A 24,662-nucleotide genomic window follows, 5' to 3' on the forward strand; every position below is an offset into this window, starting at 1 on the left:
ACTTCTCTGATGAATCCAACATTTTTTAGCTTCTTTATCTCTTCGTTGATGGCTTTTTGAAATTTGAGTGCTAGTTTCCTAGGTCGTTGTTTGATAGGCTTGACTTTGGATTTACATTTAACTTGTGGCAAGCGACCTGAGGGTCGATTTCTGGCATATTGATGTACAAACAAGCAAAAACATCTTTATTGAGAGATAGAAATTTGACAAGTTGCTCCTTGAGCTTGGGGTATAAGTCAGCCCCTACATAAACAAATTTTGGGTCATTAGTTGTGCCCAAATTGACTTTTTCTCTTGGTTCTATTTGAGCTTGTTTCACCTTTAGCTTGTCTGTTGTAGTTGTTAGAGGGTTGGATGTTTGAGGATATTGATTCTTTGGGACGTCTTTATCTTTGATGACCTGAGGCTTGTGTGAGGTTGTTGTGCTGACCTGATTGCATATGTGAGCTTTGAGTTGGTTGCTTCTGAGCTCCATGATGCCTTGGGGTCCGGGAAATCGCAGGGTTGATGGAATTGCTTGAATCTTGTGGATCTATCTACGTCCTATGATGGCAGTGTAGGACGACTTGAAATCGATTACACTAAAATGTGTTGAAGTTTTAATCGTGTCCTCCTTTTCGTCGATGGAGACTGGTAAGATAATGTCTCCGATGGCATCTGTGCGATTTCCGTTGAACCCATAGAGCGGTGCATTTAACTCTATCATCACCGAATCTGGCAGGTACATGTCCTTGTAAGTTTGATAGAAAAGTATGTTGCCTGCACACCTTGTTTAGGTCGATGAGGACTCTTTTGGTATCCGGTAGTTAATTTTTACGTGCACTACCAGGGCATCATTGTGAGGTAGGCACACCTTGTTTAGGTCCTCTTATGTGAATGAAATTGTTGTTGTTGTCTTAGGGTCGGTGAGATTGATCATCTCGGCTTTGTGTGAGAGGTGGTAGATTTCTTAAATTGCTCCTACTCTTCTGCGCTTCTCCCGACTTGAGGTTTCGTCGTTTGAGGTGTCTGTAATCATGTTGATTATTTTCTCCTCATCGTCGTCGGAGGAGTGTTGTCTCCTGTTGTACCTCGACCGACCTGGAGATTTAGATCGTCGGGGTGATTGCTCCTGTTGTTATTTTTGTTGTTGGTAGGTCGTTCGTTGCTGCGGCTTCTACTTCTATAGCGCTTGGCATCTAGCTTGTGCCTTAGGTCGCTCTCTAGCAGGAACTCTTTTAATTTGCCCTCCTCGACTAGGTCTTGGAGGTAGTGCTTGAGGCTCCAACATTCATTAGTGTCATGGTGGTGGAGCTTGTGAAAATGGCAGTATGGACGTTCTGGGATTGCGATCACCTTATTGATGTTGGGCTTAAAATATGGTGTTGTATATATCTTCTTTAGGATTTGGGATGGCGTCCTGGAGAAGCTGGAGAATTCCTTCTTTGTGTATGAAGGCTTGGTGGAGCTGGATCTCTTGTTGTTGTTGTTGTTGTTGTTGCCTAAGTATTGATTGATCTCTTTGGATCCTCGCTCATTGCTTACTGCGAGGACTTATTTTCCTTTGTGTTAGGCCAACCATTCTTCGTACTTAATGTACTTGTCAACTTTGTGGTACAGGTCATCTAGGGTCTCTGGCTTGTTGTGTAGGAGGGACCCTGCTAGGTCAGAGTCGTCTAATAGGGCATTTGTGAACGCAGAAGTTGCAAAGTTGTCGGTGAGTCCTTCTTCTAGCGAGGGAGGTCCTCCTTCTTGAAGCGTCCTATGAACACATGTATGGTCTTATGTTCGCCATAATTACTTGTTTGAACCATGGAAGAAGAGTGAGTCTAGGTCGGCTTGCTTCTTTTCATTTGTGGACAAATTCTGTTGCGAATGTTTCTGCCAGCTTGTCGAAGTTGTTGATGGTGTCGGGAGGGAGTTTGTAGAACTAGTCTATTGCTCCGTCCTTCAAGCTGGCTCGAAAGAGTTTGCACTTTAGGTAGTCATACTTTGAGGCGCTATAGAGTGTAAGGATTTGGTTGAAACGAGCTACGTGCTGGCCTGGGCATGAGCTACCGTCATATAATGGGAACCTTGGTTGAATGAACTCTGCTGGAGGCTGCTTTTCCCTGATTTCAGTTGTGAATAGTGACGCTTTGTACATCTGAAGGATCTTCTGAGCGAGCTAAAGTTCGCTAGCTTTGTCACTCGACTTTTCCAATCTTTGCTCGAAGTCCTTTAGTCTTTTGTTTGTGGTGGTGGTGAAGGCTGTGACGGCGTTGTTCTCCACTGCGTCTGGAGTGCCATTGTTGTTGTTGGAGGTGGCATGCTCTCACATTGTTTGGTTCTCTTGTTGTAAGGTTATGAAGGCTTCTTGTAAATACATCTTCATCGATCATTGACAACTTGTAGTATGGTATCCATTGTGGTTTTTCCTTGGTTTTCGACCCGGTTTAGTGGGCTTGAGAAATATAGTGGTGTTCTTTTCTTAAGGAAAACCGAGACAAAACCCAAATGTAGATGTTGGTATTAATTAGACAACGATCTGATGATTTGGGTAATAGGGAATGGTTGCACTCTTCTTGGGATAAGAGTTGCCTATGTATTAAGTTTCTCGGGCTAAACTTGAATCAAGCCTTACGTAGTTCATCTCTCTTATTTATAGATGTGTGCTTGGACCGTTATGAATTGTAGATCCACCTTGTGTGCTATCTTGATGATTTGCCATTAATCTGTTGTTACAAAGTTAATGCTTCCTTGCGTTGATTGAGCTCCAAGATTGTGCTAGTTGATATCTTCCATAAATGGATGTAACTGATGCTTTGGATGACTTGGGTGTTGGGTCGTTGGGTACGGTCTGATGGTGTTGGACGACATGTTATGTGGACACATGTACTATAGTGTGGAACGGAGGGTATTTACAATGAGTTAGAGAAATATTTGGATTATGATCTTCTTCATGTTTACAATTATGAGTTATTTAATGTATTGGATTATGGAAAGACTTATGTCAGAACTTCAAAAAAATTCGGCAATTGCATGTGATCTAATGTGTGTTCATGTGTCTATAGTTCCTTCCGAGTCCATCTATTTTTAAAGCATATGAAATAATTATGTTCGAATATAGGTGATAATTACTTCTAAATTCATTAGGGTCTTAACCATTAGGGCAGTAACATTTTGATCCCTGGCAATAAGCGGATCCTTTATTTATAAAAACAAACACAACAAAAAAAACAAAACAAATACAAAAAAGTCAATCAATTAATGTTTCTACCGATTACATAATCCAAAGTTAAAAGATCGAATACTCAACTCAATCAAAAACTTACAAATTTTATCGAAGTCGTTTCTATCGATATTCAAGGAATCAATCCACCGCATCCCTCGTGTCGATTTTCTCCCTAGTTAGTCACAACAGACATCCACCAGTGTGAGGTTTTTTCATACTGACAATTCAACAAAGTCCCCAGAAGGTCACTCATCCTAAGACTACTCCCACTATAACACACTTCATTACAGAGTTCATTCCCACATAATCCATAACAAAATTATCTAAAAAACGTATCGACGTTGGGATTTAGTGAATCAATTACTTATACCCCATATCTCAAATAACTTATTGGATGATGATGCGAAAACCAAATATGTGTAGGCAAAAAAAGATTCAGTACTTATTGCAATGAGAAGAAATGCCTCATGGGCTAATAGGTCTCTCTAGGCGTTAGGCCCAACCGACTCGCCTATGCCTAAGTCGATTAAAAAATTGGTAAACCGATTAGGATGGGTCTAGGGGTGTTCATTCGGCTCGGGTGGGATTACCCGTATTCAAAATTTTGGTTTCTAGTTGGGTTTGGGTTACCCGGTAACCAAACCGAAAATTTCGGGCTAGTCTCAGGTTCGGGTAAAAATAGGAGAAAACTTACCGAAGCCTACCCTCTATACGATTGTGTCGGGTTTAATTTTGGGTAACCAATTCAAAACCCGAATTTTCAAATACAACCAGATCAGAGGGGAGGAACAAGAAGTGGAATTATACAACAAACATATGGCTCTTTGAACTAACTGCAAAAAGTAAAAAATAAATAAAAACCCAAACAGTTGGGTGTGATCAAGTGATCAAATTGATAAGAAAAGTTGAGGGTTTTCTCACCCTCTAATTTGATCCGGTTTTTGTTCGAGAGCTTCAGGAAGGAAATAATAGGAGAACAAAAGGGGGTGATTAGGTGGTGTTGGATTTATGGAATGGGTGTGTGGTGGTTTATATGGTGTGCCCTTTGGTGCTGACTTAGCTTGAGAGGATGAATGGATTTGAGGTACTGTTGTTGTTGTTATGGGGGTAGGCAAACAGAATGGATTTGAGTGTTTGATCAAGTTATCTAGTAGTAGGTAGTTAATGAGCACACGGTGCTAAAGTAACTAAACTATGAAGAACTTGGTGGGTGCTTTTGAAATACTTCTCCGGTTCTCCCCTTCAATTTCTCTGAAGTCAACATGATTTATAGAAAAAAAACAAAAAGAAATCAACAAAGTAACACTCCACCTCCAACAACAATTCACCTTCAAAGATACACATTAGTACAACCTTTCAAATAATGATCCGAGGCTCCATGTAGCATGATACCCATATCTTTCTTGATGTTTCTTGAAGTCCTTCTAAATCGGGTTTTGGGGTTGGGTTCAGGTACCAAATCCCCACCGAACCCTACCTTGTTATGTGTCGGTGGGTTTGGGTTCGGGTTTTATTTTATCCTCTCCGGGGTATTTTATTGTTAGGTTTTGGGTTTCATGTCCAACTGAACACCACTAGGCAGGAATAGGCGATTAGGCGGGTTAAGCAGACTAATCAGCCTTTAGGCAGTTTAGTCACGCTTATTATTTTATTTTTGAATGATTAAATGTTGAAAATAAAAGACCTATGAAGTCTTAAGATTTGAATGAGTTTAAAAGACTAAAGCCCAATGTAAATTATATGCATAAAGAGAATATTTTTATAGGGTCCTATTATTGACAGACCCTAAATTGTGTTGGGCAGACCCCAACCCAATGTGGAGTCTGTACTTACGTTAGGCACAACATAGAGTTTATACACCCCCACCATACCAGAAAAAAAACCGATAAACGGTTACATACAATTTTCCACCCTTCGTCTCTTTCATCCACCCTTTGTCTTGATCCCTTACTATTTTATGAAAACCCTTACCATTTTCTGCAAACCCTTACGTCGTGAACAAGATGGGTCTTGATCCATTACTATTTTCTGAAAATCCAATGCCTTTAAAGTACATTTTGGAGAAGAGGACTATTTCGAGGTTATCAGTCATCCAATTTTTAGTCTCCAATGGTCTTGTTCAGGAAGATTACAAAGTGTCTACATTGTTATTGATGTCTGATAAGAACTTCTTGAGGAGGTATGTGACCAAGTTTGAAGATAAAGTTTCTGAAATTTGGAGTGTTTATGTACCAATAGAAGACAAATGGTTTATGACCTTGTTGTAGCGTGAGATGACCTTGCACTAAAATGTTAATCTAGCAATATTTATGACATGTTTGTGTAGGTGTCCTCTCGTTTTAAGTGACGGATAAGTTCTCATAGATCACGCTATTGTACTTGAGAATAAAGATAATTTGGCTAACAGATGCAACAACTAAATCACTATCTTGGAGAATTTTTTAGTGGTAAGTTTGTTGCTGCTTGTATACATCGTCGATATCAAAACTGGTAGTTGGGGTTTAGGTCCTCCAATGAAAGAATGTAGAGAATCACATTTTGTTGTAGACTTTTAGTTATTGGAAGAAAGGTTTATGTCCTTGGGACCATTTCACGATGACCTGTGTATGACCGCTTATTTTGTGGAAATTTGTATCTTCATATGTAGTTGTATCACCAGTATTGAGTGGATCACCACTGAAGAGACTATACAAATCAGCCAATTTGAAAGTAACAAATTGGAATGCAGAGGATGTGGCTGAAGTAGCATTTTACTTGGGTAGTGATGTGTCTCGGTACGTAAGTGAGCTAAACCTTATTTTTTATTGTGGTAACAACCTCATGCACTCCTGTTTTTAGCGAAGTGGGTGTATGATGATGGGGAAATGGCTAAGGGCAATAGAATGTTGTAATAGGTCACCTTGATTTAATTGAAAGAGTGCCCAACATAAAACATGATTTTTAGGTCAATGACAAATTTGTAATAATAAATTTTTTTTGGGGTCTGCTCAACACAAAATGGAAGGTGCCTATAGCAAGTATCTTTTTATATGAAGTCGATCTTTGGTCTCCTTATTAAACTTCGAGCAGATCACTCATCATCTTCTTCTTATCTTCTTCAACTACCTTTTTGTAATAAGTACTCTTGTAGTATATATTAGGGAAAAAAACCGTAGCGCCTAGCAAGGCCGGCTCAAGGCAAAGTGAGGCCTTAAGTGAAAAACAAAAGTTGTGGCCTTAAATAGAGAAAAATAACATATTTTATTATATAAAAATTTGAATTGCCAAATAACTAGTTCCAACTTTCAAATAATGGTTATATATAGATGAAAATAAAACACGAAATCTACCATGTAAGATTAGACAAAAAACTATTTTACTTGTTTGAAAATGATCATGAACTCAAAATATGGAGAGTGAAAGTGAATGATAGTACAAAGAGATGAATGGTTATAGAAAGAGAGGAGAGAAGTGAAAAAGAGCTATGGTAAATGAAGATTGGTGAAGAATTGAATGTGGACTCTTTGGTTTGTTCTCATTTATTTTTATTTTATTTTTTTATTTTTTTATTTTTTTTGGAGAAAATTTTTTTATTAACCAAGGACACACTCACAACATACACTAAGCCAATGATTTACTTTTGGTCATTAGATTATTGATAAACTTCGAGATTAGTATTTGATAGAAGACCACTAGATTGTGTAATTAGTTAGTTTCCATAAATGACATTTATATATTTTGTTATTACTTGATTGAACACTTTGGAAAGAGAAATTAGTGGCCAAACTAAGGCTAATTTAAAAACTTTGAGGCTTCTCTAATGTGTGGGCCTAACTCGCCTTATGGACGAGCTGGAACTGGCGCTAGCCGGTTTAGGCACTGGGCGCTCTCCCTAGCGTTTTATAGATCGTCGACGGGCCTAAAACAAAGCCCAATACTTTGATCAAAGCCTTTCCGTTGAAAGCCCAATAGATATATACCCCTCTATCCCCCTCTCTCTTTCCATTTTAATCACAATCCTAGAAAGAAGAAAGACCAAAAACTCTCACGTTCTCATCTCCCCAAATAACCCTAACACAAAAAAAAAAAAAAAACTAATCAATCACACGTTTTAAATAAAACGAGTTTAATTAAATTATGATATTGAGTTAATTATGGTGGCATCAGTTAACGTTGTTGAGTCAGGGGGAGTTGTTGATCGGTCTCTTTACGAGTACGCTTCTTTTCTTCCTAGAAAAAAACACAAAAAGAATCTCACCTCACAAATACAACAACATCGTGATTCCGATTCTATTCTTGTTTCTGTTGGTGATGTCGTTTCTTCTTCTTCTTCTGGGTATTTATTTCTCTTCAATTCTGTTGATCTAGTGATGTAATTTGGTGTAAAGTTTGTTTATTTTTTTAAATTAGTGAATGGTATTGGTTTAAGTTGCATTAATGTAATTGTAATTAATGCGAAGAATAGTAGATGTACTTTGAGACCACAATTTAAATGGATTTGACCTGAAGTAAGAGATTTCTGAACCCCGATACAAAACCCTGTACAGTTTTAGGTCGATAGAATGTTTCTTTTAGCTGTTTATCGTATCACATGCACAGAACGTGATCCACATTGTAACTTATATTTATACTGATAGATAGAATGTAAAGGTATGGAAGTTGTTAGTTTGTTTTTCGTATTGGTTTAATTTTGCCAATGTATTTTATATTATAGGAAAAGTTTTAAACTCTGTTATACAAATGTATTATTTCATGTACAGGTGTTCAGAAGATGATCGAAATAGTCGCTTTTCTGTTTGTGATCCTAGCAGAACTGTAGGATCACATGTATCAGTGGAGGCAAGCAGCAGTATGGCAAATTGTACAGGTGGTGCCCCTCTGTCGAGTAGTTCTGGGGGGGTTAAGTCTGAAGTCCAGAATGGATATACTCAACCCCCCATGCAGCCTGTTTCTGTGAGTGGGTGGATGTATATTAATGAATGTGGCCAGATGTGTGGTCCATATATCCAAGAACAGTTGTATGAAGGTTTGTCTACTGGATTCTTACCTGAGGATCTTCCTGTTTATCCAGTTGTAAACGGAGGTTTGATAAACCCTGTGCACCTGAAGTTTTTTAAGCAGTTTCCCGAACATGTTGCTACGGGTTTTGCTTATTGGAATACAAATTTGAAAACAACATTGACCGGGGAGCACACAATTAATAGTGGTTCTTGTAGTAGTAATGTGACATCCAATGAACAAGTGAAATCAATTGATTGCAGTGCTGCACCCGTTGCTCATAATGTTTCACAGCAGACGCCTTCATCATGTGATAATTACACTAGCTATGGCTATCAACCACCAATTCAGGATGCAGAAGCAACAAATATAGCATCATCAAGTGCACCTGTTGTTACTAGTGTGTCACAGGTGACACCATCAGCTTATCTTAGTTCCAATACCTTTGGACATGAACCACAAATCTTGGACAAAGAAGAAACTAATGTGGCATCGCCAAATGCCCCAATGGTATACATTATAATTGTTTTCCAGGTTTTAGAAAAGTTTTATTTGTTTCATTAAGGTTTTCTGGTTTGTGCTCTCTTTTCTTAAAGCTTTTCTTGCATTTAAGTTAAATCTGTCCAACTTCTTATCCTTTTATTGCTTAATTCTTGAAGTCAAGTGAAGAGTCGTGTTGGGTGTTTGACGATGAAGAGGGAAAAAGACGTGGACCACATTCTCTTGCAGAACTATATTCTTGGCATCACTATGGATATCTTCGAGATTCGTTAACGGTGAGCTACAGTAGAGTGTATTCTTCTCTCTTTCTATGAGTTTGTATATCTTAGTTCTGTAGCAGTATGATGTGCCTAGTAGAATTCTTCTCTTCCTTCTGTTCTGCAATTTTTTGAATTGTACGTAACCGTTTGAATTGAATTTATAGGTTTATCACATGGATAGCAAGTTTGAACCTTTCACCCTTATATCTATGGTAAATGCCTGGCGAACAAATAGGGCTGAGATAGTAACTCCACCTGATCTAAAAGTTAATGAGAACAGCTCATCAGCCAGCTTTATGACCGCAATATCAGAAGAAGTTTCCAATCAACTGCACTTGGGAATTATGAGAGCAGCTCGTCGTTTGGTCCTAGATGAGATAATTAGTAGCATAATATCTGATTTTGCGGCTGCTAAGAAGGCTGAGAGGCATGTCAAACCTGATACCACAAAACAGGTTGCCAAATTTGATGACTTGGCTGAAAAAAGGTAATGTTGAAGTCAATGTTGTGCTGCCGGTGTAACATATTAGCTTGTGTATTAGGGGAAATAGCCATATCCTTTCTTTTTATTTGAAATCGATGATGACCTTTTCCCTTTTTTAACTGTAACAGGCTAGTGATGTCGGGGAAAAGAAGAACTATGTTGTTAGGAGGGATGGGATCGCTACCTCCCCTTTATCTGATCTATTATTACCAAATAAAGTATCTAGGGGATCTTGTGAAAGCCCAAACAAAAGCTCAAAATCTCTTGCCTTAACCAAGAGAGCTCTCAAGACCAAAACATTGGCTGAGAAAAGGGTAATGTTTAATTAATATAGTCGTATAATTTCTATCAAGAAGGAATACTTGTTTGTATTTTATGTAAGTGAAATAATTGTTTTATTTTATTTTTTCTTCTTTTTAACAGACTGAGATTGTTTGGGAGAAGAAGAAATATGTTAGGTCGAGTGATGTGGTCACCACTTCTCCCCTATGTGATCACTTAATGCCTGTTATAACTCCAGTGCAATATCCTGAAAGTTCAAAATCTGTTGGTAGCTATGAAAACTATTCGGAGGCATTAGCAACAACCCGCAAAGTGTTTTTTGATTCATGTATGCAACTAATGTGGAATGCTGTTTTTTATGATCCTGTATTGGAACAGTCCTCAGCTTGGCGTAAGAGAAAACGCTGGTCAGATTCTCCTACCTTGCAGAATACTTTAGCTATTGCTGAAGATGATATGCCAGTTGTGGATTCTAGGGATATGATTGAGAAGGTTAGATTGAATATGCCTGCTGTTTTTTTTTTTGATTTTTTCTGCTAGTTGTCTATGATATATCATGTATGCAAGTCATGTATCAATTGTTTCTTCAGGAGCAATGCGGGCAAGAGTCTTCTTTTTCGGATGAGTATCCACCCGGTTTTGGACCTGCCAAGAAGTGCTCAATTATCCCAGTCCAATTGTCTTCCATCTTGAAATCTGAGTCCTGTCATCCGGGAGGCGTCTGCTTTTCTGTGACCCGTCAAGTTAATGAGAATATCACAGAAATCAAAGAGAGTGTAGAAAATGCACTACATTTGTCAGTGCATTCATCAGTATCGGAATACTTCAAGAGCTTAGTAGATGGAGAAGTTATGAGCTTAACTGATTCTGCGTTAGGAAATAACACAAATGAGGTAAGACACTTAAATAGTTAAAAGATAATTCATCGTGGCGTCTCTTGGACTTTTAAAGTGTTAACTGGAGGACTGTATTGCATTCATTTGCATCCTTATTTTTAACGTTTTGATTTTGATGGATTACTGAATTGAAATGGTGACCCTTTTCGTAATTCATTTTTCCCCTTCAGGGTGACAATTGTACCTTGAAGTCTTCCCTTCAGAAAAGTGCTCATGATTCTCATGATGAATCTGCTGCTGGATCTTCAAAAAGCAGTTCTCTCGGAAATATCCAAACTGGTACAGGGACTCTGGGACCTGTTCTACACACCAGTGGTTCTCCATTGGAAGGCTCTCGATTAACTCATACTGTTAGTGCTTTTGAAAGATTAGGGTTGCCTATAGCTGTTGTGGACAGTGGCAAAGTGTCTGGTGAACCACCACCCCCAGGGACCGAGGACAGCTTTATACCTGCTTTATCATCTCAGAATGTCAGCTTACAATTGTCGAATTCAGACAACTATATGCCCAAGATGAATGGATTTGTTTCCCTGGCAATATGTCGGCAAAAGTTGCATGATGTTGTGCTTAAAGAGTGGAAATCTTTCTTTACCAATGATGCTCTTCGTAGTTGTTACCGTACAGCTTTGAAAAAACAAAATGGTCCCGAGGTATTACTTATAGATACCCTTTCCTCCCTTTCCTCTGCGTTGTTGTTTTCTCGCTTGCTTTTAGACTGTTGTGCTTATGCGTTTGTTTCAGGAAAGAGCAGTCAAAACTGGTAAAAGAAAAACCAAGGCTCCCACTAAACCAAAAAAGCGTAGAGACAGATCACAGAACTGTAACAGTTTAGTATTAAAGTCTGCTGCATTGAAAAAGCAATGCCCCAAGGTATTGCATATGGATCCACCCCTTTTCCATTTTAATTTTCTTATATAAGTTTTACACACACACACACACACACACACACACACACACACACACACACACACACACATATATTTTAAATTTACAGTTCTTCTGCTTGCCTGCCTTGTTACAACAGTTTGGCATATGATGCTAATGTTATAAATAAGGCATGTAATTGCAGATTTTTAAACGTGACTGCATTTATTTCAGGAACGGGTAGTTGAAACTGGTAAACAGAAGCCCAAGGAATCTCCTGCTGTACTAGAAAAGCTGAGAGTCGGATCAAAGAATTTCAACAATGCAGGAGTATCTCGAGTTATTGGGAAACACACTTCTCTTCAAAAGAAAAAGTCAGCACGGAAGAAGTTAGGATCATTGTCAGAGTGTATGGCTCTAAAAGATACCAGGATCCCGGGTCAGGGAGTGGTACGAAAGCAGCCCTTTTCTGGGGTAGGGTCTGAAGCAGTGGAGCTGGAAAATGTCAATGTGAACTCTTTAGTCGAGGGTACAGTTAAAGATAAGGCTCCTCCTTTGATAGACAATGCAAATGTTGAGCCCATTATTGAAAATAGATTACTCAATGATTCCTCGTGCTCAATAAAGACAGCTGCTGATCCATTAGAAGAGAGTGCATGTGTTATTCAAAGTACGCTCTTATTCTACCTCTATGTTTGCACTTGCTTTGGTTACAGAGTTGCAGCAATCTAAATGACCTAGGTAGTAAATGCACATTGTGTGATTAATTGACTCATGATTTTGTAATGCAGGTAGTGTTGAAGATGATGTTTCATGTAATGTTGAAGGTTTCTTGAAAGAACTTCCGCTGATAGACAATGCAATTTTGGAGCCTGCTGCTGAAAATAGATTGGCCGATGATTTCTCGTGCGTCTTGAATACAACTGCTGATCTGCCAAAAGAGATTGGACATGTTATTCAAAGTATGTTCTTGTTTTGCCTCTATTTGACTTACTTTTGTTAGAGTTATAACAACCTAAAGTAGTTAATTCCTTTACTCATAATTTTGTAATGCAGGTAGTGATGCAGGTAGTGTTGAGTTCATAATAGATGATGTAACATGTAATGTCGAAGGTTCTCCAGCTGCAGCACCTGGTTTGAATGACAAGGATAATTCTGTGAATAGCAATGGCTCCTTCATCAAACTTCTCCAGATAAATGCTGTAGACAACTGCTCCAGTTCAATTCGGAATTGTATGTATTGCCTTGCTTTCTATCTCTGTGTCCTCCCACCCTTTAACAAACACACACCACAAAACTCATAACATCAGCTCCTTGATGATTATTAGGTAGTTCTATTGCTCAGATTACGTTAGTTATCTTCAACTCTTTCTTGTATGTAGCAGCTAAGAAATCCCGTCTGAAGCGGAAATTCTCAAGAAATGACCTACCAACTGGTCGTCCTGAGAAAGTTTTGAAATTGACTAGTCGCAATGCCGCTAAGAAATCAAAGGGTAAACAATTAGCATTGAAGAAGGTCAAGTCCACTAAATCTAAGAAACCAGATTCTTGCCCCGAGTCTGATGGGTGTGCTCGCTGTTCCATCAGTGGCTGGGATTGGCGTAAGTGGTCACTGAACGCCAGTCCTGCTGATAGAGCTCGTGCTAGAGGAGCTCCGTCTACTCCAAATAGATACTCACGCTACGTTAATACATCTCACGTTTCAAATGCAAAGGGTCTCACAGCCAGAACAAACAGGGTAAAGTTTCGAAATCTTCTTGCTGCTGCAGAGGGTGCTGATCTATTAAAAGTTACCCAGTTGAAGGTAAGGAAAACCTTGTATTGGGTCAGATGGTGTTTATTTCTTTGGTTGGGTTCTCAATTTATGGCTTCCTTTCAGGCAAGAAAAAAGCGTTTACGTTTTCAACGGAGCAAGATACATGACTGGGGTCTTGTTGCTCTTGAGCCAATTGAAGCAGAGGATTTTGTGATTGAATACGTTGGACAACTTATTCGTCCTCGGGTAATTTGAATTCAATTTTTACCATATAAACAGACTTAACACAAGAGCCCACCGTTATAGGGTCATATGTGATTGTGGATTGCAACCATTTTCTTCTTGTACTTAATTTTTCTATGTTTATTACACTTGAATTCTTATGGATTTATATGGATTCCACAGATATCAGATATTCGTGAGCGTGAATATGAAAAGATGGGGATTGGAAGCAGTTACCTTTTCAGACTGGATGATGGCTATGTGGTAATCAAAGAAGTGAACTTGTTTAATGTTTCATTTATTGACTGCTGATGTGTTAGTCACTAATTTGAGTCTCGTTCTTTCCTCAAATTATGCATAGAGCATGATTCACCTCCAGCTATGTGTATGATAGTTTGTGCCGCTCTGTTTGTATCTTGTTACACACCTTAAATTAATTCCATCAAGTAAATGTAATTGTAATAAGGGTATACTTTTTGACATCCAAATGCATTGATGGAGTAAACGAGCTATGCTGACATCAAATCACTCGTCTTTTTTAACAGCAATTGGTATAGTGGTTGTTTGTTAGTGTTACTCAAATGTGAATCCCAGGTTTTTGTTCAACCCTCGCTAGAACGTAACGGTTACTTTGTACGTTACTTGACCTGCTCTTTCCTAGGGACAACTTTATTCTTACTCATGCTTTCCTTTTCCTAGCCTGCCTCTAATTTAAAAAAAAACCAGCTTGCTTCTCAGTGACTCATCTGTTACTTTCTAATATAGCTTTTTTGTTTTGGAGTTCGGTAGAGTTTCAATGCCTGAAATATGTTGGGCGCATATGTTTGGTATATGTCGTGAATCAAGGAAGTGTGTCTGACCAGCAGTCCCAGTAAAGCGTCGTTCCTATTCGTTTCAGTTTTTTTGTCAAACAAGATTCTACTTTTGTAGAACTTTAGATAGAATTGTCATTGACAGAAATGTTTGATTTTAGTTTAGTTGTCAACTAGCGATTTATTTAGATTGCCCCCATGATCGGTTTTTGTTTTTCTTTTATTTAACTGTTAATCCCAACTTAGCTGCCATGTCATTTATGTGCTTTAAATAATGGGATAACATCTCAATGGCATGTGGGTTTTCACCAGGAATGTAATAATGTGCATTGACCTGTCTACAATAGTCTTATGTCGTATGTTTTTGACATGTTATGGTATTCTTCATTCTTGTCAGTAAACTGGCATCCTTCCCTGAGTATTTACGTAGTTGTGTTTTCATTGCAGGTGGATGCTACAAAGCGCGGTGGAATAGCGAGATTTATAAACCACTCATGTGAGGTATCCACACAAATTTATTTAGCGATTTCTTGTTAACAAAAAGTGGATTGTTCAGCTAATTATTAGTTAGTGTTTCTGTTATTAACATTTCTTCTGTATATTTTTAATTTCCTTGCAGCCTAACTGCTATACCAAGGTTATCTCTGTTGAGGGTCAGAAAAAGATTTTCATATATGCGAAACGGCAGATATTTGCTGGTGAAGAAATAACTTACAATTACAAATTCCCCCTGGAGGAGGAAAAGATTCCTTGTAACTGTGGCTCTAAGAGGTATAATTTTTTTTTTTTATCCTTTGGTTTTTACTCATGATCCCCAGTAATATGCTATCTGTTAAGCGACTAAGTCAATTTAATAATAGTTGTGCATGTAGGAAATTCTTTTCAAATTAAATTGGTTGTTGAATATGCTGATACTTGCAAACATTAGGGGATAATCCTTCGGCATGCTTTTTTTCTTTTAAGACATCAGCATTGGAATTACTCTGAGAGCTTGTGATAAGAGTTTACTGCATTTGGAACATCTTATCACCAACGATAAGTGTCACTCTTGTTCCTTTAAATTCCCACGAATGCAAAAAATATTCAATTCTAACGTGTTGTTTGCAGCAGGCAAGGATTGCAATTTAATTACTTTAAATGCCTGAGGTATAGTCAAATAAGAAAGTTGAAACCATTGACTTTAAAATAAAAGATCTCACAAGTGCATGATACATTGAACACTTATCTTTCCCTCTGTCTATTTAGAGAATTGCTAGCGTCCTGTCCCTTTATGGAGGTCCGACCCTTCTAATCTGGTAGAAACAAAAAATACTTACCTGCTGACCTATTTCGGAAGATCTATATTGATTCATAACAAAGTTACAATTTAGTGAGTTGACTCACTTTCTTCTCTAACCCATCTTTTGCTCATCTACCCTACCGCCACCATCACTGCCTCCAACTTCCACCGCCTGCTCTAAACTCATTTGAGCAGTCATTTCTGTCTTTACGATTAATAATTCTTTTCTATCATGTTAAATCCGTGATTCAATGTCTACAAAAATGAAAAATCCCAACATTAGGTGAGAGAACACAACATGAAATATTCCAACATAAAAGATGTACTTAAAGATTCGTGTTCAAAACAAGAACCAATGAATTTGAACCTGAAATATTAGATAAGAACTAAAGCTCTATGCATTTGTGATTTTGCAACATGGTCCTAACCAAAAATATTCATAATGGTTGAAAAATATAATAGTCCAAAAGAAATTCAATTGATTGTAGCTCCTCAAGTTAATGTCAATTAAGCATGTGGCTAGAGGTGGTGGTATTTTGAGAGAGTAAAAAGTGTGGGGAGAAGAAGTAGAAAGGAAGAAGAGAGAGAAAGGGTGTGCAAATGGGAGATGTAACTGTTCTTACCATTATCTAGTTACCTATTTTTGTTTCTAAAGAGGTAGAATGGTCCTACCCCCTTAAAGGGGCAAGACTCTAGCAATTCTCGTCTATTTATAGTGAATTAATATTTTATTTTATTTTATTTTTCTGTTTTTTGTGCCAGGTGTCGTGGATCTATGAACTAAAATCATCTCGCTCCTTGGTACTATACTTGTCTGCTTTTCACGTTGACCTCCTTTATGAACCTTTTGTCATCTATTTATTTGTTTCAATAATTTTGCAGACCATTTTTTGTGACCCCCCTCCTGTACATTTTGCGTAAATGAGGATTGATTGTCTGAGGTAGGTCACACAAGCTCTTTATCCCCCCCTATTATGTTTATATTTTTGTGTCATCTGCTTCTTTTCCCTGATTTATCCCTCCTATACTTACCTCTACTGTTAGGAGAACTCAGTGTCTGTTCTGATAAAAATGAGATGGTGTTTTCCTTTTCTGATGGACAATCTTTATCTGGTAGATGATGTTTCTATTATCGTTCTTGCTGGCATCTAGCATTATATAATTTCATCAAGTTCCCATATTCTTTTAACTGTATGTTCCAGAACTTAGCTGTTACTGCACAGACAACAGTAAGGAAAATATGGATTTTATCCATTAGTGTTTGGGAATCTTAGAAGTTTGTTGCATCTAGAGTGTTGCATGATGCAGGATTAGTTGTGAGTTTCATGATGCATGATTACTATTGCTTACGTGATGTCAATAAACCTGGCAGTGGAGAAAATGCCATCATGCACCTTGATATGGTTTGTTGGCCTTTGTAACTGCCAAAGAACTTAGCCAAAGGTATTGGTGTCTTGGTGCCATCTAAGTTGACTTGGGTAAGGCACCCATGCTGGCAATTTGTTGCATGTAATATGGCTCATGATACAAGCTTAGGCGTGAGTTTAATGAGGCATGTGTGCTATTAAAACGCCTTTGATGTTAATGATGTGATTTGCCGTATTTTGAACATGTAATGCGCTTGTAGAAACATTATTATGTATTTTCTGTAGGTTGCCCGTTTTAAAAGAAGCTTGTTATAGTACCGTTGATAAATGTGACTTTGTGTGGGAAAAGTTTCACCTTGCACTTTAAAATTGTTTTTGGGCCTTGGCACTTGCCAATGCGTTTATTTTTACCAACACGGGTGTCTTCTCTTGGTGCCATCTAAGTTGACTTGGGTAAGGAAGACACTCGCCAACTGAATTTTTTTTGTAGTTTTTTAAGCCGGGTTTATATTTCTTTGCTTGTCAATAAAGCTTTTGACACCATTTGGTTGTACTTTTGTAAATAGTTATGAATTTTTAAAGTTCTTTTATTAATTATAAGTCGTGATCTATTCTTTATTTAATTGTGTTGATACTGTTAGAGCTTAGAAGGAACGGTTGTAGAAGCATTAATTTACATTTGTTTAGGCTGACCTTTCAAAAAGATGCGTTGGTGCCTGAGTAGCAGGGTATTGACAACATGCTTTCCGGAGGAAGATTTATACTATTCCGGTCATGAAATTTGTGCCTGTCAACTAAAAATCCTAATGAGCTTGGAAATGTTCTTTCTCTGTGCAATTAGTCTTGTGTGTGTGTGTGTGTGTGTGTAGGCATTGTAGCCAACCTTCCAATTGTTTTCATCGTATTCTTACAAGTGTATATCAAATTTCTACTGGTTTCTGTGATTTTTGTTAAACATTTCTCTTGGTTGAGGGTTTAAAGGAATGTATAAAGCAGATTCTAACAACAGCTTCCCAAATTATGCCTACATAACAATAACATTTCCTACTGAAGGGTAACCCTATTGTTGTACTCGTAATTTTTGAATTTAATACACCAAGGCCGTTTTATTGAATTCCAAAGAAAATCAGAATAACAGTCTGAAACGGAAAATGTGGACTAGTCCAGGCATCTATGTTTGTTGCCTATCATCAATAGTTTTCTCAAAATTGTGTTCCTTCAAAAATGTAGGTTTTGTTCCAATCTGCAATGTTGGTTTTTGGTTTTACTGAATTTCTAATTTCCTTTTGGATGCATCGTTATAATTATAAAAACGGGTGAAAGTAGTGGGGGCTGCAAACTTGAGTCAGAAGAGTTTTGTGTTTTTATCCTTTTAACCAACCAGAATGTCTTTGTAAGCAGTTCTACATTGCTATTTGTATGGTAGAAAACTAAGAGATGCCCATATTTTTGGTGTCTCAGGTCCTCCTGATATTCTCACATTGGAGGGCGGCCTGTTAATTGAATTGGCTGTGGTTCAGGTTGAGACTGTACATACACATCCAGATCAACATGATGATCGTTATCTTTTGGCAGATGGAAGCTGTCTCCCAGATGCAGATGAGTTTCTCCTCTTAGAACTGTACATAGGTTAATTCTTTTCCTTACGTGGAACCTTAGTATTATCCGATATCTGTACAGGCAGTTGCCATTAACATTTATTCAATCAACATATTATCAATAAAATCTACTTTTTGGATGGTTGGTGTTTTTCAATTGCCGATATGTGTGAGTTGTACATCTTTCTTTTTTACCCTTTGGAACTGTTCAGATATTGTTCGCCATGCAAACTGTAGTACCATGTGTATGGGTAGTTTCATCAAGGATGAAAGGAGAACAATTTTTTATTAGTTTGTAATTGATGGGCAACAAATGTTGACAATATATGCCTCTTAATTTCAGTATAATGACTAGTCCAAGTATGTATGGAGCATCTCATTATTCACATTGTCCCCAATATATATTCTTAGTAACTTCTGCACTAGATGTTCATTTGGCTGCTGATCAATTGTGATAATACACCTGAGAAGAGTGGCTGGTGCTCCAACCTGTTTTATCAATCATGTCATGCTACAATGGAGATCTTTGTTGGGTGGTGAAGAAATTCAATGTCCTCATCCATTCCACGAGGGAATTTAAGCGGAAAAGGGAAGAAAAATGCATCATACGCACTGTAATAAGTAATCAGTGTCCAATTTGGTGATGAAATGTGTTACTGATTTTTTTTTTGCAATAAATCGAGCGGGACTACGTTTCTGGTTTGAGTGTTAAGGGGGTTGGTTGATGGGTTGGTTCACTTGGTTGGTTTTACAGCAAATTTAAGTACTGAATAATATTGAATGGCTAGAATGTCCTAGTTAGGATTTGTATGATGCCAGTGATTGATCATAATTTACCAATTGGTTCAGCCTGGAGCGAGTACAATTTCTTATCAGACAATTTTCATTGGAATTTGTATGCTAATAGTGTAAGATGTTACTTAACAGTGTTTCTGTTGATTTGCAAAGTTTAGAGAATTGGATTCATTTTGCTTTTTGGCACGCAGGCCTACTTCATTCTGTTGTCTTCTCAATTTCAAGGATGGTCGAGGTGATTTTCCCACTCTGGTATGTTTGATTATTTTAAATTACTTTTGATCTGAAAAAAATCTTTTAAGTTTTAATACCTCAAAGTTTGCTGGAAATAATACTAATGACAAAATGGAAATTTGACAAAACTGATTGGGATCCCCATGTGCGTGAAAATGAGTGTGGAACTTGACATTGTACACAAAAGAGGGGGATCATGTCTCTATCTTGGCTTTGTACAATGTCTGGTTTCTGATACTAATTTTCGAAAGATCTCCTGTATACAACAAAACAAATGACGATTTGGTGTCACATTCCATGTATGTGTATTATGGTTCTTTTCAGCCGAGAGTTATTTCCAGTAATAAAGCTTTTATGCATCAACCCAAGCAAAGTGTGTCCTTGAGAATTGTTTCGCGGGTTGTCATATCTGGTGGTTTGTTACATAAGCTTATATTCGGGCACATAGCTTTGACGCGCAAATGCATCAATTTTCCCCACCCACTTCAAGGAATCTACTTAGGAATACAAAAATTCCGATACTGACTTTTAGCCCTTTGAGCAGAAAAGAGTAGGAATGCGGCTATAAGCCGTTTCGTTAAATCCTCAAATTCAATGGTTGATCAACAATTAAGTTTGTGCAAATCCATTTCTGCATAGCAGTAACTCTTGCTACCAAGGATAACACTGCACTATTGTATCTTCAATCCTGGTCGAAGCAACATATCTAAATGTGCAATGATCCGTGCTAATTTGAAAAGAAGCAAGGTAACAAAAAATGGGTAATCCTCAACTGAAAGTTTATAGGGTTGGCAATATACGCCTTCAACCACAGGCCCATGATGCTGTGCAGAAATCCCAGCATGGCATGTAAAAACGAATTTTTTTTTTGAACTTTTAGCCAACGGATAAGACAAATTTTTCATTCACAGAAAGATCAGCACCACGTTTAATAGTGGTGGAAGTTCCACCAGGTGATATGTGTCAACCGAAATGGACTTTTCTTTACCAGATTTCTGATTTGGGTCTGGGAAGTGGTGGGGACTACAATTTCAAACATGTGCCGGGCGTAAAGAGTTGGCTATGTTGCTCGCAAAGAGCAATGCATCTGTGGATTGAAATAATCATTTGACTCCAGTATTACGGCTATGTAATCTATGTAATCTGAGACGCAAAAGACCTGGTTGTAAAGGTGCTAGGCATTTCCACTCTGAAGACGACCTTAGCTCAATAGGAAGAGCGAAGGATTTTAGTTCATCTTTCTGACTGGAAATTCCTTTGGTTGCTGGTTCGAATCCAGCAGGTCGTGCCATGATACATGGATATATCTGGAGTGGTGGTAGCACTTAGTCACATGAGGTGGTAAGGGTGTTGGATTCGTTAAAATCAGGTCTGGACATTGTTGTTGATTGTGTAGTCTGAAAGGTTGGACTCAGGCTGAAGCACAACCGTGGATTAAGAGATACCCTCGTCTCAAAAAGTAACCACTTCAAAGGTGAAAAAGTGTTGCACCACGTAGAGATCTGGTTCATTTTCTAATTGGTGTTGAATATTTAGTTGTTTTGCTTTGGTAGCCAAACTTGTTTCTGTGTGTTTTCCCTCTGGTAACATGGCATCTCACGTGGCTCCAGAAGTAGAGAAGTTTTCGTGGTCGTTGTCTACACGGAGTTATCTGACACTACATGAGGATTGTGCTTTTTTCTTTGTGCTGCACGAAACATAATCTTGTTTATTTGGGCATCATATGGTGGTGCTCCATTGGAGCCTCAACAATAAATAACAAAAACAGAACCAACTGACCCATCGCTATAGTAAACTTGTTCATTATTTTGGGGACAAGGGGCGGAACGACCTCTCCATCTACTTGCTCACGGCAGATGCCTGCTTCTCAAATAGGGACGAAGTTTGCATGTGGTTCAATTTACTTGAAGTTGAGCACTGTCAATGCAGTGAAACTAACCTGACCCAATATTTGGGTAAATTGATCATAAGATATTACCATAGCCATGGCCATGGCCATGGCCGGTCTTATTCGTATCTCGGAACTATGTATGTAATCTGACGGCCCACCTAATTGAGTGTATTTTTTACAACTCCAGTATACTCGACAAAGAATAGGTCTGCCCTGCCCCTTCGGTATATATCAGGACCACTTAAATATGTGGTCTCTTCATGGTAAGTATTTAGGTTATTATACTGTGCGTTTCTTTAAGAGTTTTGTTGTTTTCATCCACAATGGAGGTTAGTTGATTGTTGTTTTCATACAATTACACCTTTCACTTTTGGTGCACAACAAAAAGGATATATTATTCATTCGGGATTTCGGGGGTTCTTTCTATATATTTATACGATGAAAATGTATCGTACTAGTCTCCTAGAATTTTACCATCGCTACTTTATTTTGGATAGTAGGAATAGTAGGAATAGTTGGGCAATAATATCATCGCGGGAATTCCGGATCAATTTTTTCGAGTTAATATGCTTTTTATTTTCTCGAAATACACCCAAAAAACTTATGCTTCTAGAAATGCTATCATAATAAAAATAAGGCAAAATGAGTACACAATAAAACTATGGACGTAAGCTGTTGCACGAAGGATTTGGATCGAAGTACACTAGATTGTTTTGCAAATCATAGCCAACCTGCAAATTCTGCTGCTGATAGTTCCCAAAGATGGAAATTCCTCTTGTTGAGAACATGCCCAAGCAATAAAAACCTTGTTTTTCGTCCCCAATCACCCATATGCTCCGCGTTGGTAATTTCAAATCTACACCTGTGAAATGATACGTTATTTGTGGACCATTAAAAAATTCAGAAGCGCTTCCCTGATAGCATACTTCAAACAGATTCCCATCCACAAAATGCTTCTTTTGTAATTTTTTGTCCAACGCATCGACCAATACATCAAATGCTTCGGCTTTAAGAGAGCTATACGGAGTATAAGAATCTATCATGAGTCCATCTGTTATTCCCTTGAGAATAAAGGTATCATTTGGAAGAGGAAGTCTTGAGCCGTCAACACTTAAACCTTCCAAGTTTAAGTAGTAGTACGTATTTAACATGGACGGTGGAGACAAAATAGCAGTGTGGCTCCCAGATAGGAGAGCTTCGTCCCCAAATTTTATGTAGCCATCTGCAGGGGCAGGTTCATCTTGATTCGGAAAGCAATGTACAAATTTTTTAAGAGGCGATTGTTGACCCAAGGATGTAGCCGACCTGTCGAGACCAATAACTCCAGGTGTTACTAAAGTACGGTCTGTATCGATATAATTTTCATGACCACAACCCATGATAACATTGTTCCAGCTAATAAATGTAGCAGTCTTACGAACTACAAATTGTAGAGTTTCTCGTGCAACACTCCCTTTAGTATACGACCTATCTCTATAGCTGGTGTCGTACTCACATAAGTCTAATTCGCTGCATTTGCTGTTGTGTACCTGCTTGCAGTAATCATCCTGACATGTTAACGGAGCATAACTTTTTGATTTCGAAGGATCAAATAAGGGTATTTTCTGTTCTTGACACCCAGTACAAGGAAGACACTGTAGCCAAAGTAGGCCACTCGATGTGTCAATTATTCCATAAGACCGGATAGGGATAGGGGTTGTTTGAGCACTGATGTAATACTCCATCACATACTCAAAATCATCTGGCCTTGCTAAAGCTGAAAAACCACTAGGAAAATCTGTATTAGAGAGTGCGGTCTGAAAGTATTGTTGTCGAGCTAAGGAGCGACGTACTGCAGCTCGGATTCTATCAGATCTTGTTAAGTTTGGGTTGTAGAATGGTGATGTAACAGAGTTTTTGTGAATAATATTGGATGAAAATCCTGTAGGTTGTTTTGAGGTTGCTGCTGCATGAAGGGGTAACAAAAGAGAAGAGAGTGATATTAGCAGATAAATGAATAGTGATCGGGATGATAGAGTAGCAAAGTTTGTTGCAGCCATGACTGTAACAAGTAAGGATTGAATCCTCAAAGCAGTTTACTTATAGGTTTGAATTGGATTTGGAGGCCAGCTTTATTTGGCAAAGGAATATTACTAAAATTGTTATTAATGACTTTATTCAGTATCTTAATCTGTCTAACAAAATAAAGGAATATTTTCAAGAAAATGCATAGTTTTCTTAATAAACTCCAGGTGATTCATTTGTCTTAGTGTGAGACAATATGTTCTGTGATTTCATTTGCAAAAAGACAAAAGAGAACAAAGGTAATTTGGAAGAAAAAAAGGAAACGATTTTAAGAGAGGAAAAGAAAAGGGGTGATCTTGGACATACCCAACAAAACACTCCCTACCCCCATAACTAACTTAAGTTTTTTCCATACCCCAATAACCACCTCAATCAAACAATATCTCCCAAAATTATTTGCAGTATTTTCAACAGGGGCAAAAAAAAAAAAAAAACAAAACAAAACCTGTTTTTGGTACCGCCTGTTTGGAGTGAGTATCTTTTCTCATTCTTCTTCTTCATAAACCCATCTATTCCTGATGTATGCTGCTCCTCTCCTCAAAGCTTCCAACATTACCAACCAAACCATACCATCTCAAAATACCGAAGGTGGTGACTGCAGACATCAAAAGGATAGGGCATACTTGACTGGAAGTGTTGTATAAAGTTTGCATTTTCTTTCAGTGTATTGAGTTTTGGGCTTAGCGTTCTTGCTAGGCTGTTGAGGGTCTAGACTTTTGAGTTGCTTCTTTGTTATTTCCTTTTAATAACTAAAGAGTGTATGCAGGTTCTTTCAGTTGCTAGGTAACCTCTTGTTTTGTCTCTGTTGATAGCTAACATACTTAGGTGATGTATTGTCAAATGAAGGACATGTGTGATAGTAGAGAAAACACTTTGGTTTGCTGCGCCATTTACTGACTTGCCAAAAGGGAGTGTACGGATAAGACCTGCGACAAATGTATTCAAGTCCTGTTTTTGCTCATGAAATGGCTAAATTAGAGAATAATGTCAAGAAACAAACTGAGACAAGAAAGTGGTGTTTGGCAGGCAAAGTGAACTGTGATTTGGTTTGTGCATTGATGTATCTTTGGATCTATCAAATTTCATTGTCTTATTTTTTTATACTTATTTATTGAAAATAATGATCTATCTTATTGCTTTACTGATATCCAGAATGCAATTGTGGTAGGCATTTACCATAGTTAGTT

General features: G+C 38.0%; 2 protein-coding genes across 5 annotated transcripts; one reads left to right on the forward strand and one right to left on the reverse strand.

Annotated features, from left to right (window-relative positions):
- Nucleotides 1–7,181: 7,181 nt before the first annotated feature.
- Nucleotides 7,182–18,631, forward strand: SDG25 (SET domain protein 25). Of its 4 annotated transcripts, none has more exons than XM_086564929.1 (20): nucleotides 7,182–7,508; nucleotides 7,933–8,680; nucleotides 8,830–8,946; nucleotides 9,096–9,417; nucleotides 9,542–9,729; nucleotides 9,839–10,189; nucleotides 10,288–10,590; nucleotides 10,764–11,243; nucleotides 11,335–11,463; nucleotides 11,692–12,127; nucleotides 12,249–12,419; nucleotides 12,514–12,690; nucleotides 12,840–13,261; nucleotides 13,337–13,459; nucleotides 13,619–13,699; nucleotides 14,695–14,748; nucleotides 14,867–15,018; nucleotides 16,289–16,327; nucleotides 16,409–16,467; nucleotides 18,355–18,631. In XM_086564929.1, exons 1-18 carry the CDS (start codon nucleotides 7,327–7,329, stop codon nucleotides 16,308–16,310), a joined length of 4,458 nt encoding a protein of 1,485 aa, XP_086421055.1. In that variant the 5' UTR covers nucleotides 7,182–7,326; the 3' UTR covers nucleotides 16,311–16,327; nucleotides 16,409–16,467; nucleotides 18,355–18,631. The 4 variants fall into 4 exon arrangements, with proteins under 4 accessions (XP_086421055.1, XP_086421056.1, XP_086421057.1 ...); XM_086564930.1 differs by having other exon boundaries at nucleotides 18,414–18,631; XM_086564931.1 differs by having other exon boundaries at nucleotides 12,843–13,261.
- A 2,362-nt stretch (nucleotides 18,632–20,993) lies between these two features.
- LOC147491388 (putative aspartic protease At2g35615) lies at nucleotides 20,994–23,913 on the reverse strand. The gene has a single exon (XM_086564934.1). The coding sequence runs from the start codon at nucleotides 23,448–23,450 to the stop codon at nucleotides 22,071–22,073; it is 1,380 nt and encodes a 459-aa protein (XP_086421060.1). The 5' UTR covers nucleotides 23,451–23,913; the 3' UTR covers nucleotides 20,994–22,070.
- Between the last annotated feature and the right edge of the window lie 749 nt (nucleotides 23,914–24,662).

This window comes from Coptis chinensis, chromosome 6, assembly GCF_015680905.1.
Source record: "Coptis chinensis isolate HL-2020 chromosome 6, ASM1568090v1, whole genome shotgun sequence".
Classification (NCBI taxonomy): Eukaryota; Viridiplantae; Streptophyta; class Magnoliopsida; order Ranunculales; family Ranunculaceae; genus Coptis; species Coptis chinensis.